Raw genomic sequence first — 16,618 nt, forward strand, 5'->3', positions numbered from 1 at the left:
GATAGGGAACCCATGTGCATCTTTTATTAACAAAACTTGAACAAAATAAACATGGACTTGGACAAAGAGCAGTAACAAAACAGCATCAAAGCTAGATAGAGAACATGAGGGTTATTTATACAGAGAGACTAATGACTTACAAGGAACACCTGAGAACAATACAAAAAAATGAACCAATGGGGACACAGGACACATGACCAGAACAACCAATCAGACCCTGACACAATGACAAGGGAAGCACATGACAAACAGGAAGCATGACAGTGAGAATTACAAGATAAAAGACATGAAAAGACATAAACTTTAACCAAAACCAAATGTGACAAATAACTGTCTTAAACGGGTAGTTCTAGTCTTGACTTCTTATTGGTCAATACAGTGTTCAGTCATGCTGAAATACACTTTATAGTAACAGCCACTTGAAACACCAATGCATCATACAACACCATAACATTTTGGTGATTCATTTTTAGAGATAATTTTGTAAATGTGGCATTAGATTGTTAAGATAGGAACTCAAAGAATGATTTAATATTTACATATGAATGAGTGACACAAATATTTTCTCATATTTTCTTTTCCTAAAGATGTGGATGAATGTGTTGAGAGATCAGAGGTCTGTGGTCCAAACTCAATCTGCAACAACACTGTTGGGAGTTACAATTGCTCATGCATGAGTGGATATAATGTAACAGACCCAAACCTCCCTATAAACAGCAGTAACCCATGCAAAGGTATGATTGACAGCTGAAGCTCTGAACAGCTAATATTTGCATCTCATCTCATGAAACCTCTCCCTGTACCAATTATTTTTTCAGATATTTATGAATGTCTTGACTCAGTATCAGTGTGTGGGCCGAACTCTCACTGTTACAATTACAATGGAAGCTTCTCATGCTTTTGTTGGGAAGGATATAACGTCTCAGATGGGAATAAGGCGAATACCAAAAGTAACCCATGCATCGGTAAGTCTGCTCTGTCATATTTTCTCTCGTGGTTTTCGAGGTATGGAAACTGCTCAAAAAGATGTCATTTTTAGATTGCTACATAATTTAAAATATGTCTTTATCAAGTATGTCAATAATCATTGTTTGTTTATATATTTTTTTTTAGGGAAAAAAATTATTCTCCTAAAAAAAATTATGCATACTCAAACCTCTGTGATCATTTATAATTTTTTTTATTATTTTTTTTTTGCACCTGCAGTTTGGACTTATTTGTTTAGTGCTTAAATAAAATTTGTATCCAGCATTTATTCTTTAGGAGATAAGTTTCCATTTGCTCTGGCCTTTTGTGCTTTAAATATTCCAAGTTCTGTCTTCTTGATTTATATTTTCCTTTTATACAGACATATGAATGCCATGAGATGATAAATGTTTTTTGTGTTATTGGGCCCTATTTTAACGATCTGAAACGCAATTATCAAGCGTGAAACGCAAGTAACTTTGTGGGCGGGTCTTGGGCGCTGTTGCTATTATACCAGCGGGATAAATAACTCTTGCGCCCGACACAAATCTAAAATGGGTTGGTCTGAAGTAGGTTCATTATTCATAGGTGTGGTTTGGCCGTAACGTGAAATAAACCAATCAGAGCGACATCTCACATTCCCTTTAAGAGCAGGCACACTTGTTCCATGGCGGATTGATTTTATAACGGCGGATTTGCCAGGCGCGCTCGAGGAGCGGTTCACAGCCGAGGAGACCGACGTTCTTGTCAGGGCCGTAAAAGACAGAGAAGTGACATTGTATGGGGATGGGAGAAACACACCCAAATTTGCTTCAGTTAAACAGGTGTATAATCATTTGGGTAAATGTGTAAGCTAGATTTGTGCCTATTTTTTCACATCTTCATGGACACAACAATGATTTCCCTCATGTGTTAATATTTTTCCTTGTAATAATGTATGGGGTTCTAAAAATGAGAACTACTGCGTCTGTGTGTAGATGAGAGAATCAAAGTGTATGCGCGTTGTGCACACGCTACATTGATTATGGCCAAGCATGCGCCCTTAAAATAGCATATGAATAACATGCGCAACGTTTTTCCTTGTCAGTGGCGGAATTGTTTTCTAAACCTGCAAAATACGTTTGCGCCGGAACACGCCTCCTCTTTGCGCTGAACCGCCCTCGGGAGCGCAAATGCATTTGCTAGTTTACCGACGTGCGTCTGTGGAGGGAAAAGTCCGCTGTGCGCGGGTGCAAAATAGGAATGATACATGCGTCGGTGTACAAAGTCAATTGCGCTGGGTGCAAGATAGGGCCCTTTATGTGTTTGTGTTAAAGAAAACTGTTTTCAATTATCACTTTAATGTTTTGTTTTTTCATAGATATAAATGAATGTCTGGACAGTCTATCTGTATGTGGTCCAGATTCCAACTGTACAAATGTTATTGGAGGTTACAATTGCTCATGTGTGGATGGATTCACTGCAACAAATTCAAGTCTTTCCATCAGCATCAATAACACATGTAGAGGTAAATTAGATTTTCAGATCTTTGTATTCCATTGTCACGGAAATCCACTGAAGGCGAGTTGAATTGAGAACCCATCTGCATCTTTTATTAACAAAACTTGAACAAAATAAACAATGACTTGAACTTGATTTAACTTGAACAGGAACAGAAACATAAAACTCGCCAAACAGCAGTAACAAAACAACATCAACCCAATTCGCCTACTTATACTACACCCTAAAATTATGTACTTGTTTGTGAAGAAAAAGTACATACTTTTGAGTGTGTAGCAAAAGAGTAGACAAGCTTTGAGACTTACTATGACGTCATACAATTGCGTCTTTTTAATGGTTGCTCTCTGTTGCATGCTGTCACCGTAAACTGGCCTGTCAGTCATCTTGTCACAGTTAAAATCCTCCTCATTTAATTTAATTCCCTACCGTATCGGAGACAAATGTAGAAGCACGTTAATCTGCAGTCGTTGGTCTTTCATGCGTACACTCTTCTTGGGCCCTATCTTGCACCCAGCGCAACTGACTTTGTACACCGACGCATGCATCATTCCTATTTTGCACCCGCGCACAGCGGACTTTTCTCTCCACAGACACACGTCGGTAAATTAGGAAATGAACATGCGCTCCCGGGGGCGGTTCAGCGCAAAGAGGAGGCGTGTTCTGGCGCAAACGTTCCCTGGTGCTATTTTGCAGTTACAGAAAACAATTCCGCCACTGACCAGGAAAAACCTAGTCTAAAGTCAGTGGTGCGTTGCGCATCTTATTCATATGCTATTTTAAGGGCAGATGCTTGGCCATAATCAATGTAGCGTGTGCACAACGCGCATACACTTTGCTTATCTCATCTACACACAGATACAGCAGTTCTCATTTTTAGAACCATACATTATTACAAGGAAAAATATTAACACATGAGGGAAATCATTGTTGTGTCCATGAAGATGTGAAAAAATAGGCATAAATCTAGCTTACACATTTACCCAAATTATTATACACCTGTTTAACCGAAGCTAATTTGGGTGTGTTTCTCCCATCCTCATACAATGTCACTTCTCTGTCTTTTACGGCCCTGACAAGAACGTCGGTCTCCTCGGCTGTTAAACCGCTCCTGGTGTGCGCCTGGCAAATCCGCCGTTATAATATCAATCCGCCATGGAACAAGCGCGCCTGCTCTTAAAGGGAATGTGAGATGATGCTCCGATTGGTTTATTTCACGTTACGCCCAAACCACACCTATGAGTAATGTAGCTACTTCAGACCAACCCATTTTAGATTTGCATCGCGCGCAAGAGTCATTTATCCCGCCGGTATAATAGCAACAGCGCCCAAGACCCGCCCACAAAGTTACTTGCGTTTCGCGCTTGATACTTGCATTTCAGATCGTTAAAATAGGGCCCTAGATGTTTTTGTGCACCATTAGTCCAATCAATATTACTAAAATAAATATCAAATATGTTTTTAATAGTAACATTATGGTCTTTATAAAATATTTTAAATGGAATATTAGATTGTAAGGTTAGGCAATTAATGAGTTGACCTCCACATTCTGTATGAGTGACCTAAAGAGGAAACTGTTGTTTTTTTTGCCTGTAATTTTCTTTTAATAAAGATGTGGATGAATGTGTTGAGAGATCAGAGGTCTGTGGTCCAAACTCAATCTGCAGTGTCAATCTGCAGTGTGTTATACAATACATTTGTTTTGTTTTTTCCACTCTAGATATAGATGAATGTCGGTTCAGTCCGTCTGTATGTGGTCCACATTCCAACTGCACAAATGAAATAGGAAGTTACAATTGCTCATGTTTGGATGGATTCACTGTAACAAACTCAAATCTCACCATCAGCATCAATAACACATGTAGAGGTACAGTTTAGATTTGTGTTTAGTCTAACCTTGAATAATAATTTAAAATGTATACATATAATATTTACATAGAATTTTGTAAATTAAGCAGTGTATTGTAAAGATGACAAGAAATGAGATTAAACTGACCCAAACTGTTCTTTATCCCATAACTTCCTTTTAATAAAGATGTGGATGAATGTTTCGAGGGATCAGAGGTCTGCGGTCCAAACTCAATCTGCAACAACACTGTTGGGAGTCACAATTGCTCGTGCAAGAGTGGATATAATGTAACCGACCCAAACCTCCCTATAAACAGCAGTAACCCATGCAAAGGTATGATTGACAGCTGAAGCACTTAGAGCTAATAAATTCATGATAAAGAAAATGAGTACTGGGAGGCTAATAACCTTTTTATTATTATTGTTTTGTGTCTCTTTTTTACAAATGAAGTGTTAACAGTAACATTGCCAATGTCTATGTATTCTAAAACAAAATCTGAGATGTTGCTTAAAACTATGAATGTTTTATTGTGGAGGTGTGTTGTGTGAAGATTTACAAAAACACTCAGAGTTCCCCACATTTCCCCAATAATTATTTTCATCTCAGTGCATTTTATTATTTTCATCACGCAGGAGTTATGCAAGTGTTTTAGACATACAGAAGCCAGAATTCTTTTACAATTCTTTCTCAGTTCTTGTTAACATTGTATAGATACAGATATCTTTCATGTTTTAGGTATTTATATCTGTATGTTATACAATAAATTTGTTTTGTTTTTTCCACTCTAGATATAGATGAATGTCAGTTCAGTCCATCTGTGTGTGGTCCACATTCCAACTGCACAAATGAAATAGGAAGTTACAATTGCTCATGTTTGGATGGATTCACTGTAACAAACTCAAATCTCACCATCAGCATCAATAACACATGTAGAGGTAGAGTTTAGATTTGTGTTAAGTCTAACCTTGAATAATAATTTAAAATGTATACATATAATATTTACATAGAATTTTGTAAATTAAGCATTGTATTGTAAAGATGACAAGGAATGAGGTTAAACTGACCCAAACTGTTCTTTTTCCCGTAACTTCCTATTAATAAAGATGTGGATGAATGTGTCGAGGGATCAGAGGTCTGTGGTCCAAACTCAATCTGCAACAACACTGTTGGGAGTCACAATTGCTCATGTTTGGATGGATTCATTGCAACAAAATCAAATCTCACCATCAGCATCAATAACACATGTAGAGGTACATTCTATATTCAGATATCTGTGTTCTATAACATTGAATAATAAACTAGATGTTTTTGTGCACCATTAGTCCAATCAATATTACTAAAATAAATATAAAATATGTTTTTAATAGTAACATAATGATTTTTTTAAGTGTTTCCTACTTTAGATAAAATATTCTAAAGGGAATATTAGATAGTAAGGTTAGGCAATTAATGAGTTGAACTCCACATTCTGTATGAGTGACCTAAAGAGGAAACATTTTTTGTTTGTTTTTTGCCTGTAATTTTCTTTTAATAAAGATGTGGATGAATGTGTTGAGAGATCAGAGGTCTGCGGTCCAAACTCAATCTGCAACAACACTGTTGGGAGTCACAATTGCTCATGCATGAGTGGATATAATGTAACCGACCCAAACCTCCCTATAAACAGCAGTAACCCATGCAGAGGTATGATTGACAGATGAAGCACTTAGTGCTAATAAATTCATGATAAAGAAAATGAGTACTGGGAGGCTAATAACCTTTTTATTATTATTGTTTTGTTTCTCTTTATTACAAATGAAGTGTTAACAGTAACATTGCCAATGTCTATGTATTCTAAAACAAAATCTGAGATGTTGCTTAAAACTATGAATGTTTTATTGTGGAGGTGTGTTGTGTGAAGATTTACAAAAACACTCAGAGTTCCCCACATTTCCCCAATAATTATTTTCATCTCAGTGCATTTTATTATTTTCATCAAGCATGAGTTATGCAAGTGTTTTAGACATACAGAAGCCAGAATTCTTTCACAATTCTTTCTCAGTTCTTGTTAACATTGTATAGATACAGATGTCTTTCTTGTTTTAGGTATTTATTTCTGTGTGTTATACAATAAATTTGTTTTGTTTTTTCTAATCTAGATATAGATGAATGTTGGTTCAGTCCGTCTGTGTGTGGTCCACATTCCAACTGCACAAATGAAATAGGAAGTTACAATTGCTCATGTTTGGATGGATTCACTGTAACAAACTCAAATCTCACCATCAACATCAATAACACATGTAGAGGTACAGTTTAGATTTGTGTTTAGTCTAACCTTAAATAATAATTTAAAATGTATACATATAATATTTACATAGAATTTTGTAAATTAAGCAGTGTATTGTAAAGATGACAAGGAATGAGATTAAACTGACCCAAACTGTTCTTTTTCCCATAACTTCCTTTTAATAAAGATGTGGATGAATGTGTTGAGAGATCAGAGGTCTGTGGTCCAAACTCAATCTGCAACAACACTGTTGGGAGTCACAATTGCTCGTGCAAGAGTGGATATAATGTAACCGACCCAAACCTCCCTATAAACAGCAGTAACCCATGCAAAGGTATGATTGACAGCTGAAGCACTTAGAGCTAATAAATTCATGACAAAGAAAATGAGTACTGGGAGGCTAATAACCTTTTTATTATTATTGTTTTGTGTCTCTTTTTTACAAATGAAGTGTTAACAGTAACATTGCCAATGTCTATGTATTCTAAAACAAAATCTGAGATGTTGCTTAAAACAATGAATGTTTTATTGTGGAGGTGTGTTGTGTGAAGATTTACAAAAACACTCAGAGTTCCCCACATTTCCCCCAATAATTATTTTCATCTCAGTGCATTTTATTATTTTCATCACGCAGGAGTTATGCAAGTGTTTTAGACATACAGAAGCCAGAATTCTTTCACAATTCTTTCTCAGTTCTTGTTAACATTGTATAGATACAGATGTCTTTCATGTTTTAGGTATTTATATCTGTATGTTATACATTAAATTTGTTTTGTTTTTTCCACTCTAGATATAGATGAATGTCAGTTCAGTCCATCTGTGTGTGGTCCACATTCCAACTGCACAAATGAAATAGGAAGTTACAATTGCTCATGTTTGGATGGATTCACTGTAACAAACTCAAATCTCACCATCAGCATCAATAACACATGTAGAGGTACAGTTTAGATTTGTGTTAAGTCTAACCTTGAATAATAATTTAAAATGTATACATATAATATTTACATAGAATTTTGTAAATTAAGCATTGTATTGTAAAGATGACAAGGAATGAGGTTAAACTGACCCAAACTGTTCTTTTTCCCGTAACTTCCTTTTAATAAAGATTTGGATGAATGTGTCGAGAGATCAGAGGTCTGCGGTCCAAACTCAATCTGCAACAACACTGTTGGGAGTCACAATTGCTCATGTTTGGATGGATTCATTGCAACAAACTCAAATCTCACCATCAGCATCAATAACACATGTAGAGGTACATTCTATATTCAGATATCTGTGTTCTCTAACATTGAATGATAAACTAGATGGTTTTGTGCACCATTAGTCCAATCAATATTAATAAAATAAATAGCAAATATGTTTTTAATAATAACATTGATTTTTTTTAAGTGTTTCCTACTTTAGATAAAATATTCTAATTGGAATATTAGATTGTAAGGTTAGGCAATTAATGAGTTGACCTCCACATTCTGTATGAGTGACCTAAAGATTAAACTGTTATTTTGTTGCCTGTAATTTTCTTTTAATAAAGATGTGGATGAATGTGTTGAGAGATCAGAGGTCTGCGGTCCAAACTCAATCTGCAACAACACTGTTGGGAGTTACAATTGCTCGTGCAAGAGTGGATATAATGTAACAGACCCAAACCTCCATATAAACAGCAATAACACATGCAAAGGTACAGCAAAAGCTTATGTTACAAATTTAGTACAAAGAAAATGAGTATTGGGAGGTGTATAATACATTTTTGGTAATTTGTTTCTTTTGCACATGCTGTTGTCCAAATTTAAATGTTGTGGTCATTTGTGTTTAAAAATTTTGATATTATACTTTCTTAATCTGTATTCTCCTTGTATAGTTATTATTTTAGTATATTATGTTCTGAGATTTCATTTATCTTTCATGCTTTATGTGTTTATATTTGTATGTATTAAAACAAATGTAAATGTATTTTCCCCTTTAGATATAGATGAATGTCAGTTAAGTCCATCTGTATGTGGTCCAGATTCCAACTGTACAAATGAAATAGGAAGTTACAATTGCTCATGTTTAGATGGATTCACAGCAACAAACTCAAATCTCACCACCAGCATCAATAACACATGTAGAGGTACACTTTATATTCAGATTTGTTTACTCTAACCTTAAATAATTAGCTAGAGTTTTTCCATTTTATTTTTATTCTTATTTATTTACATATGGATGAATGACTCAAACTGTTCTTTTCCTCTGAATTTCCTTTTACTAAAGATGTGGATGAATGTTTCGAGGGATCAGAGGTCTGCGGTCCAAACTCAATCTGCAACAACACTGTTGGGAGTTACAATTGCTCGTGCATGAATGGATATAATGTAACCGACCCAAACCTCCCTATAAACAGCAGTAACCCATGCAAAGGTATGATTGACAGCTGATGCATTACTGTTTGAACTGCCCTAATCTTCTGTTAACTGTAACCTTACATTTGATCAACTATTTTATGTAAGATAGTCATGAATGTTTTGACTCATTATCAGTGTGTGGGCCAAACTCATACTATTGTATAATTGCAGGAAAGGAAACTGTTTTTAAACATTTGCTTGTTTTAATAATATTTTGTTTTAACCCCATAGATATAGATGAATGTCAGTTCAGTCCGTCTGTATGTGGTCCAGACTCCAACTGCACAAATGAATTAGGAAGTTACAATTGCTCATGTTTAGATGGATTCACTGCAACAAACTCAAATCTCACCATCAGCATCAATAACACATGTAGAGGTACATTTAATAATCAGATCTGTTAACTTTTTGTTTTAGTTTACCTAATACCCACTACTCCATGCTGAAGCAATGCCTTCCCTATTAGGCTGTGAATATGCACAAACAATGTTGGCATAGCTTTTAAAGGGTTACTCCTCCTCAAGCCATCCTAGGAGTGTATGACTTTCCTCTTTCAGCCAAACACAATCAGAGTAATATTAAATAATATCTTGGCTCTACCAAGCTTCATAATGGGAGTGAATGGTAAAATAGATTTTGAAGCCCAGAAAACTGCATCTATCCATCATAAAAGTAATCCATATGGCTCCAGGGTGTTAATAAATGCCTTCTGAAGCGATGCATGTTTGTAATAAAAATATCCATATTTAAAACTGCAAGAGTGACCTCTGACCCGACGTATGACCTAGGATAAGCACGGGCGCTCCGTGTGTGACATCATGGACTGCCGTCTTCCAACTAAATTGCCATGTCTGGAGGGGGGTGAAGGATTGTCACCCCTGCTTGAGACAGAAGGTCACTCCTGACTGGAATCTCCCAAAGAGAGCTGTCGAGGAGGGACACTAGGTCCGAAAAAACAGACTCAGGACGGGCAGAATGGGAGTACTAGCTGAAGACAGGCCCTGTCCCGGTGAACTCTCTCTAAAACTCCCTGGAGCACAGGAAGCGGAGAAATGCATACAGACTTAGTTTCTGCCATATCTCCACCATGGCATCCAGCCCAAGAGGAGCTGGGTGGGTAAGGGAGAACCACAGAGGACAATGTGCCATCTCTAGAGATGCGAACAGATCTACTTTTCCTCGACCAAAACTCTTCCATAGGAGCTCCACCCCCTCGGGGTGGAGTCTCCATTCCCCGGGCCTCAGCCCCTGCCTCGACAGGATGTCTGCTCCCTGATTTTGTTTCCCAGGGATATAAACTGCTCTCAGTGAGCAAATTTGTATAGTGGGCGTGACCGCAGACACCCCCTGATGATTTATGTAAGAGACCACCAATGTGTTGTCATACGTACAAACAAGCACTTGAAGGCCTCTCTCTGGGAGGAAGTGTTTGAGTGCTAGAAACACGGCCATCATTTCCAGGCAGTTTATGTGCCACGAGAGATGATGGCCCCGCCACAGATCTTAAGCCGAGTGACCACTCATGATCGGCCCCCAGTCTGCGAGGGATGCATCCGTCGTAAGCATTACGTATTGAGCCACCACTGCAGGGTTGCAACTCACTGGAGACCCTGGTCCCCGAAGCACACGAGGTGGCAGGGTTGGCAGGACGACCCCCTGAGGGCACCGAAGGGAGATGGCCGCACCGTATGCTGAGGTATTATCCCGTCCCCCCTGAGGGGTCTACCCTCAAAGGCTTGACCCTTTAGGTGTCAGGACCTCTTTGCTGAAGCCTTCCTCGAGAGGATGACGGTCTTCAGACCTGTCCGCCCATGGGAGGACTTCCAGCTGCAAGTGCCGCCTCGACTCCCAGTCTCTATGAGGAAGGCTCGAATAGCGGCATTACTCTTAAATAGACATCCAGACTTTCAAAGCCAGATGGCTATTTCACCATTTAATTCCTCAAAATTAAATGCAGCCAAATATCAAACAGACAAGTAAAACTGGTCTGGATGAAAGGCTGAATATAGTATATTCTTACAGAATCTGACTTCTCAAAGTCAGATGACTTTTTATCATTTCATTTCTTCAAAATTAGCCAGAGATCCTTTTTTTTTAAGATGTTGATGAATGTGTTGAGAGATCAGAGGTCTGTGGTCCAAACTCAATCTGCAACAACACTGTTGGGAGTTACAATTGCTCGTGCATGAGTGGATATAATATAACAGACCCAATCCTCCCTATAAACTGCAGTAACCCATGCAAAGGTATGATTGACAGCTGAAGCACTGAACAGTTTGTTACTGTTTGAACTCTCTGAATCTTGTGTTAACCATAACATTACACTTTATCAATAATTTTATGTCAGATATTCATGAATGTTTTGACTCACCATCAGTGTGTGGGTCGAACTCTTACTGTTGTAATTGTAGGAAATTTAACTGTTTTTAAATATTTGCTTCTTGTTTTAATAATATTGTGTTTTCCCTCCATAGATATAAATGAATGTCTGGTCAGTCCATCTGTATGTGGTCCAGATTCCAACTGCACAAATGAAAAGGGAAGTTACAATTGCTCATGTTTGGATGGATTCATTCCAACAAACTCAAATCTCACCATCAGCATCAATAACACATGTAGAGGTACATTTTATATTCAGATTTCATTTTTGTATGCTAAGTATTCTCATTCTCATTGTTCTCATTATTTATTCACATATGTATGAGTGACCCAAACTGTTATTTTACCCGTAACTTTCTTTTACTAAAGACGTTGATGAATGTGTTGAGAGATCAGAGGTCTGTGGTCCAAACTCAATCTGCAACAACACTGTTGGGAGTTACAATTGCTCGTGCATGAGTGGATATAATGTAACAGACCCAAACCTCCCTATAAACAGCAATAACACATGCAAAGGTATGATTGACAGATGAAGCACTGAGCATTTTATATTTGTACTTTTTAAATATTTTGTCAAATCAAATATTACCTTTCTCCTTATCAATTTTTTTATTTCAGATATTTATGAATGTCTTGACTCAGTATCAGTATGTGGGCCAAACTCTCACTGTTACAATTACAATGGAAGCTTCTCATGCTTTTGTTGGGAAGGATACAACGTCTCAGATGGGAATAAGGCTATTACCAAAAGTAACCCATGCATTGGTAAGTTTGCACTATGTAATATTCTCTGTCATAATATTTGCATAATTTGTTGATAATCATTGTTTGTTTAAATAGTTTTTTAGAAAAATCTCAAAAATATTCTACATGCACAAAATACTTTGTTAGTCATACTATATATGTCAAATATCCCTTTTGCTTCTCTTTTTTGTTTTTGTTTTTTTGCACATGAAGTTTGGACTTGTAAGTTTAGTGCTGAAATACTATTTTTATCCAGCACTTTTTCTTTGGGAGATGCGTTTACATTTATTCCAGTTTCTACCTACTTGATTTATATTATCCTTGCTATAGACAAATGAATGCCATGAAATAACAAATGTATTTCATTAATTTAGTTGTTTATGTTAATGAATCTTTTTTTTTCTTTTTTTTTCTTTTTTTTCTATAGATATAAATGAATGTATGTTCAGTCCATCTCTATGTGGTCCAAATTCCACCTGTACAAATGTAATAGGAAGTTACAATTGTTCATGTTTGGATGGATTCACTTCAACAAACTCAAGTCTTACCATCAGCATCAATAATACATGTAGAGGTACATTCTATATTCAGATCTCTTTGTTCTCTAACATTTAATAATAAACTAAATATTTGTGTGCACCATTAGTCCAATCAATTTGATTAAAATAAATAGCAAATATGTTTTAATGCTAAAATTATGAAGTTTGAGTGTTTCATACTCTGAATAAAATATTCTAAATGGAATATTAGATTGTAAGGTTAGGCAATTAATGAGTTGACCTTCACATTCTGTTTGAGTGACCTAAAATGGAAACTGTTATTTTTATGTCTGTAATTTTCTATTACTAAAGATGTGGATGAATGCGTCGAGAGATCAGAGGTCTGTGGTCCAAACTCAATCTGCAACAACACTGTTGGGAGTCACAATTGCTCGTGCATGAGTGGATATAATGTAACCGATCCAAACCTCCCTATAAACAGCAGTAACCCATGCAGAGGTATGATTGACAGCTGAGACTCTGAACATTTTGTTACAATATGTACTGCCGTAATCTTCTGCCAACTGTTCACTTTATCAATTACTTTGTTTCAGATATTCATGAATGTCTTGACTCACCATCAGTGTGTGGGCCGAACTCTTACTGTTACAACTACAATGGAAGCTTCTCATGCTTTTGTTGGAATGGATATAATGTCACAGATGGTAATCAAGCTATTAATAAAAACAACCCATGCATCGGTAAGTTTTTGTTTATTAGATATTCTGAATTGCAATTTGCTAGTAATTTTCATGTTTTTAAACTTTTTGGTCCATTGCATAGTTTAAATATGTATTTTATAATTATTTAATTTATTAATTAATTTTTATTTGGGGGGGGGGGGGGGGGGGGGGGGGGGAATGTTAACGTTACTACTTAATTTGTATATTCCTTGTATAGATGTCTTCATTGCCTTTTGCCGTTTTTATAAATTAACTTTTTAAATAATCACTTTTTATTTATATTTTTATAGATATAAATGAATGTCAGTTCAGTCCATCTTTATGTGGTCCAAATTCCAACTGCACAAATGAAATGGGAAGTTACAATTGCTCATGTTTGGATGGATTCACTGTAACAAACTCAAATCTCACCGTCAGCATCAATAACACATGTAGAGGTACATTTTATATTTAGATTACTGTTGACACACTCCTTCCATAATAATACATATGATTTTTACTTTGCATTTCTTTTTGTAAATGAAGCTTTCTTGCAAAGATGACAAAGAATATGCTGGCCTTCACATATGTATGAGTGACCCAAACTGTTCTTTTCCTCTGAACTTTCTTTTAATAAAGATGTGGATGAATGTGTCGAGGGATCAGAGGTCTGCGGTCCAAACTCAATCTGCAACAACACTGTTGGGAGTCACAATTGCTCATGTTTGGATGGATTCACTGCAACAAACTCAAATCTCACCATCAGCATCAATAACACATGTAGAGGTACATTCTATATTCAGATATCTGTGTTCTATAACATTGAATAATAAACTAGATGTTTTTGTGCACCATTAGTCCAATCAATATTACTAAATAAATATCAAATATGTTTTTAATAGTAACATTATGATTTTTTTAAGCGTTTCCTACTTTAGATCAAATATTCTAAATGGAATATTAGATTGTAAGGTTAGGCAATTAATGAGTTGACCTCCACATTCTGTATGAGTGACCTAAAGAGGAAATTGTTTTGTTTTTTGCCTGTAATTTTCTTTTAATAAAGATGTGGATGAATGTGTTGAGAGATCAGAGGTCTGCGGTCCAAACTCAATCTGCAACAACACTGTTGGGAGTAACAATTGCTCATGTTTGGATGGATTCATTGCAACAAAATCAAATCTCACCATCAGCATCAATAACACATGTAGAGGTACATTCTATATTCAGATATCTGTGTTCTCTAACATTGAATGACAAACTAGAAGTTTTTGTGCACCGTTAGTCCAATCAATATTACTAAAATAAATAGCAAACATGTTTGTAATAATAACATCGATTTTTTTAAGTGTTTCCTACTTTAGATAAAACATTCTAAATGGAATATTAAATTGTAAGGTTAGGCAATTAATGAGTTGACCTCCACATTCTGTATGAGTGACCTAAAGAGGAAACTTTTTTTTTTTTTTTTTTTTTGCCTGTAATTTTCTTTTAATAAAGATCTGGATGAATGTGTTGAGAGATCAGTGGTCTGTGGTCCAAACTCAATCTGCAACAACACTGTTGGGAGTTACAATTGCTCGTGCAAGAGTGGATATAATGTAACAGACCCAAACCTCCATATAAACAGCAGTAACCCATGCAAAGGTATGATTGACAGATGAAGCACTTAGTGCTAATAAATTCATGACAAAGAAAATGAGTACTGTGAGGCTAATAACTTTTTTATTATTATTGTTTTGTTTCTCTTTTTTACAAATGAAGCGTTAACAGTAACATTGCCAATTTATATGTATTCTAAAACAAAATCTGAGATGTTGCTTAAAACTATGAATGTTTTATTGTGGAGGTGTGTTGTGTGAAGATTTACAAAAACACATTTCCCCAAAAACTATTTTCATCTCAGTGCATGTTATTATTTTCATCAAGCATGAGTTATGCAAGTGTTTTAGACATACAGAAGCCAGAATTCTTTCACAATTCTTTCTCAGTTCTTGTTAACATTGTATAGATACAGATGTCTTTCATGTTTTAGGTATTTATTTCTGTGTGTTATACAATACATTTGTTTTGTTTTTTCCCCTCTAGATATAGATGAATGTCGGTTCAGTCCATCTGTGTGTGGTCCACATTCCAACTGCACAAATGAAATAGGAAGTTACAATTGCTCATGTTTGGATGGATTCACTGTAACAAACTCAAATCTCACCATCAGCGTCAATAACACATGTAGAGGTACAGTTTAGATTTGTGTTTAGTCTAACCTTGAATAATAATTTAAAATGTACACATATAATATTTACATAGAATTTTGTAAATTAAGCAGTGTATTATAAAGATGACAAGGAATGAGATTAAACTGACCCAAACTGTTCTTTTTCCCATAACTTCCTTTTAATAAAGATGTGGATGAATGTTTCGAGGGATCAGAGGTCTGTGGTCCACACTCAATCTGCAACAACACTGTTGGGAGTCACAATTGCTCGTGCATGAGTGGATATAATGTAACCGACCCAAACCTCCCTATAAACAGCAGTAACCCATGCAAAGGTATGATTGACAGCTGAAGCACTTAGAGCTAATAAATTCATGACAAAGAAAATGAGTACTATGAGGCTAATAACTTTTTTATTATTATTGTTTTGTTTCTCTTTTTTACAAATGAAGCGTTAACAGTAACATTGCCAATGTCTGTGTATTCTAAAACAAAATCTGAGATGTTGCTTAAAACTATGAATGTTTTATTGTGGAGGTGTGTTGTGTGAAGATTTACAAAAACACTCAGAGTTCCCCACATTTCCCCAATAATTATTTTCATCTCAGTGCATTTTATTATTTTCATCAAGCATGAGGTATGCAAGTGTTTTAGACATACAGAAGCCAGAATTCTTTCACAATTCTTTCTCAGTTCTTGTTAACATTGTATAGATACAGATGTCTTTCATGTTTTCTGTGTGTTATACAATACATTTGTTTTGTTTTTTCCACTCTAGATATAGATGAATGTCGGTTCAGTCCATCTGTGTGTGGTCCACATTCCAACTGCACAAATGAAATAGGAAGTTACAATTGCTCATGTTTGGATGGATTCACTGTAACAAACTCAAATCTCACCATCAGCATCAATAACACATGTAGAGGTACAGTTTAGTTTTGTGTTTAGTCTAACCTTGAATAATAATTTAAAATGTATACATTACATAGAATATTTACATAGAATTTTGTAAATTAAGCAGTGTATTATAAAGATGACAAGGAATGAGATTAAACTGACCCAAACTGTTCTTTTTCCCATAACTTCCTTTTAATAAAGATGTGGATGAATGTTTCGAGGG

At 35.9% G+C, this 16,618-nt stretch overlaps 1 protein-coding gene across 1 annotated transcript in view; it reads left to right on the forward strand.

Annotated features, from left to right (window-relative positions):
• adgrf6 (adhesion G protein-coupled receptor F6) overlaps positions 1-14,373 on the forward strand; it is a 107,465-nt gene extending 93,092 nt beyond the window's left edge. Inside the window, exons 87-95 of the mRNA XM_082148134.1 lie at positions 588-734; positions 819-965; positions 2,327-2,473; positions 11,957-12,103; positions 12,510-12,656; positions 12,934-13,080; positions 13,176-13,322; positions 13,595-13,741; positions 13,923-14,373. Of these exons, the coding sequence (XP_082004260.1) occupies positions 588-734; positions 819-965; positions 2,327-2,473; positions 11,957-12,103; positions 12,510-12,656; positions 12,934-13,080; positions 13,176-13,322; positions 13,595-13,741; positions 13,923-14,113 (1,367 nt within the window). The 3' untranslated portion in view covers positions 14,114-14,373. The remainder of the gene's footprint in view (positions 1-587; positions 735-818; positions 966-2,326; positions 2,474-11,956; positions 12,104-12,509; positions 12,657-12,933; positions 13,081-13,175; positions 13,323-13,594; positions 13,742-13,922) is intronic.
• Positions 14,374-16,618: the final 2,245 nt, after the last annotated feature.

The sequence above is a fragment of the Leuciscus leuciscus genome (assembly GCF_965113295.1).
Source record: "Leuciscus leuciscus genome assembly, chromosome: 19".
Taxonomy (NCBI): domain Eukaryota; kingdom Metazoa; phylum Chordata; class Actinopteri; order Cypriniformes; family Leuciscidae; genus Leuciscus; species Leuciscus leuciscus.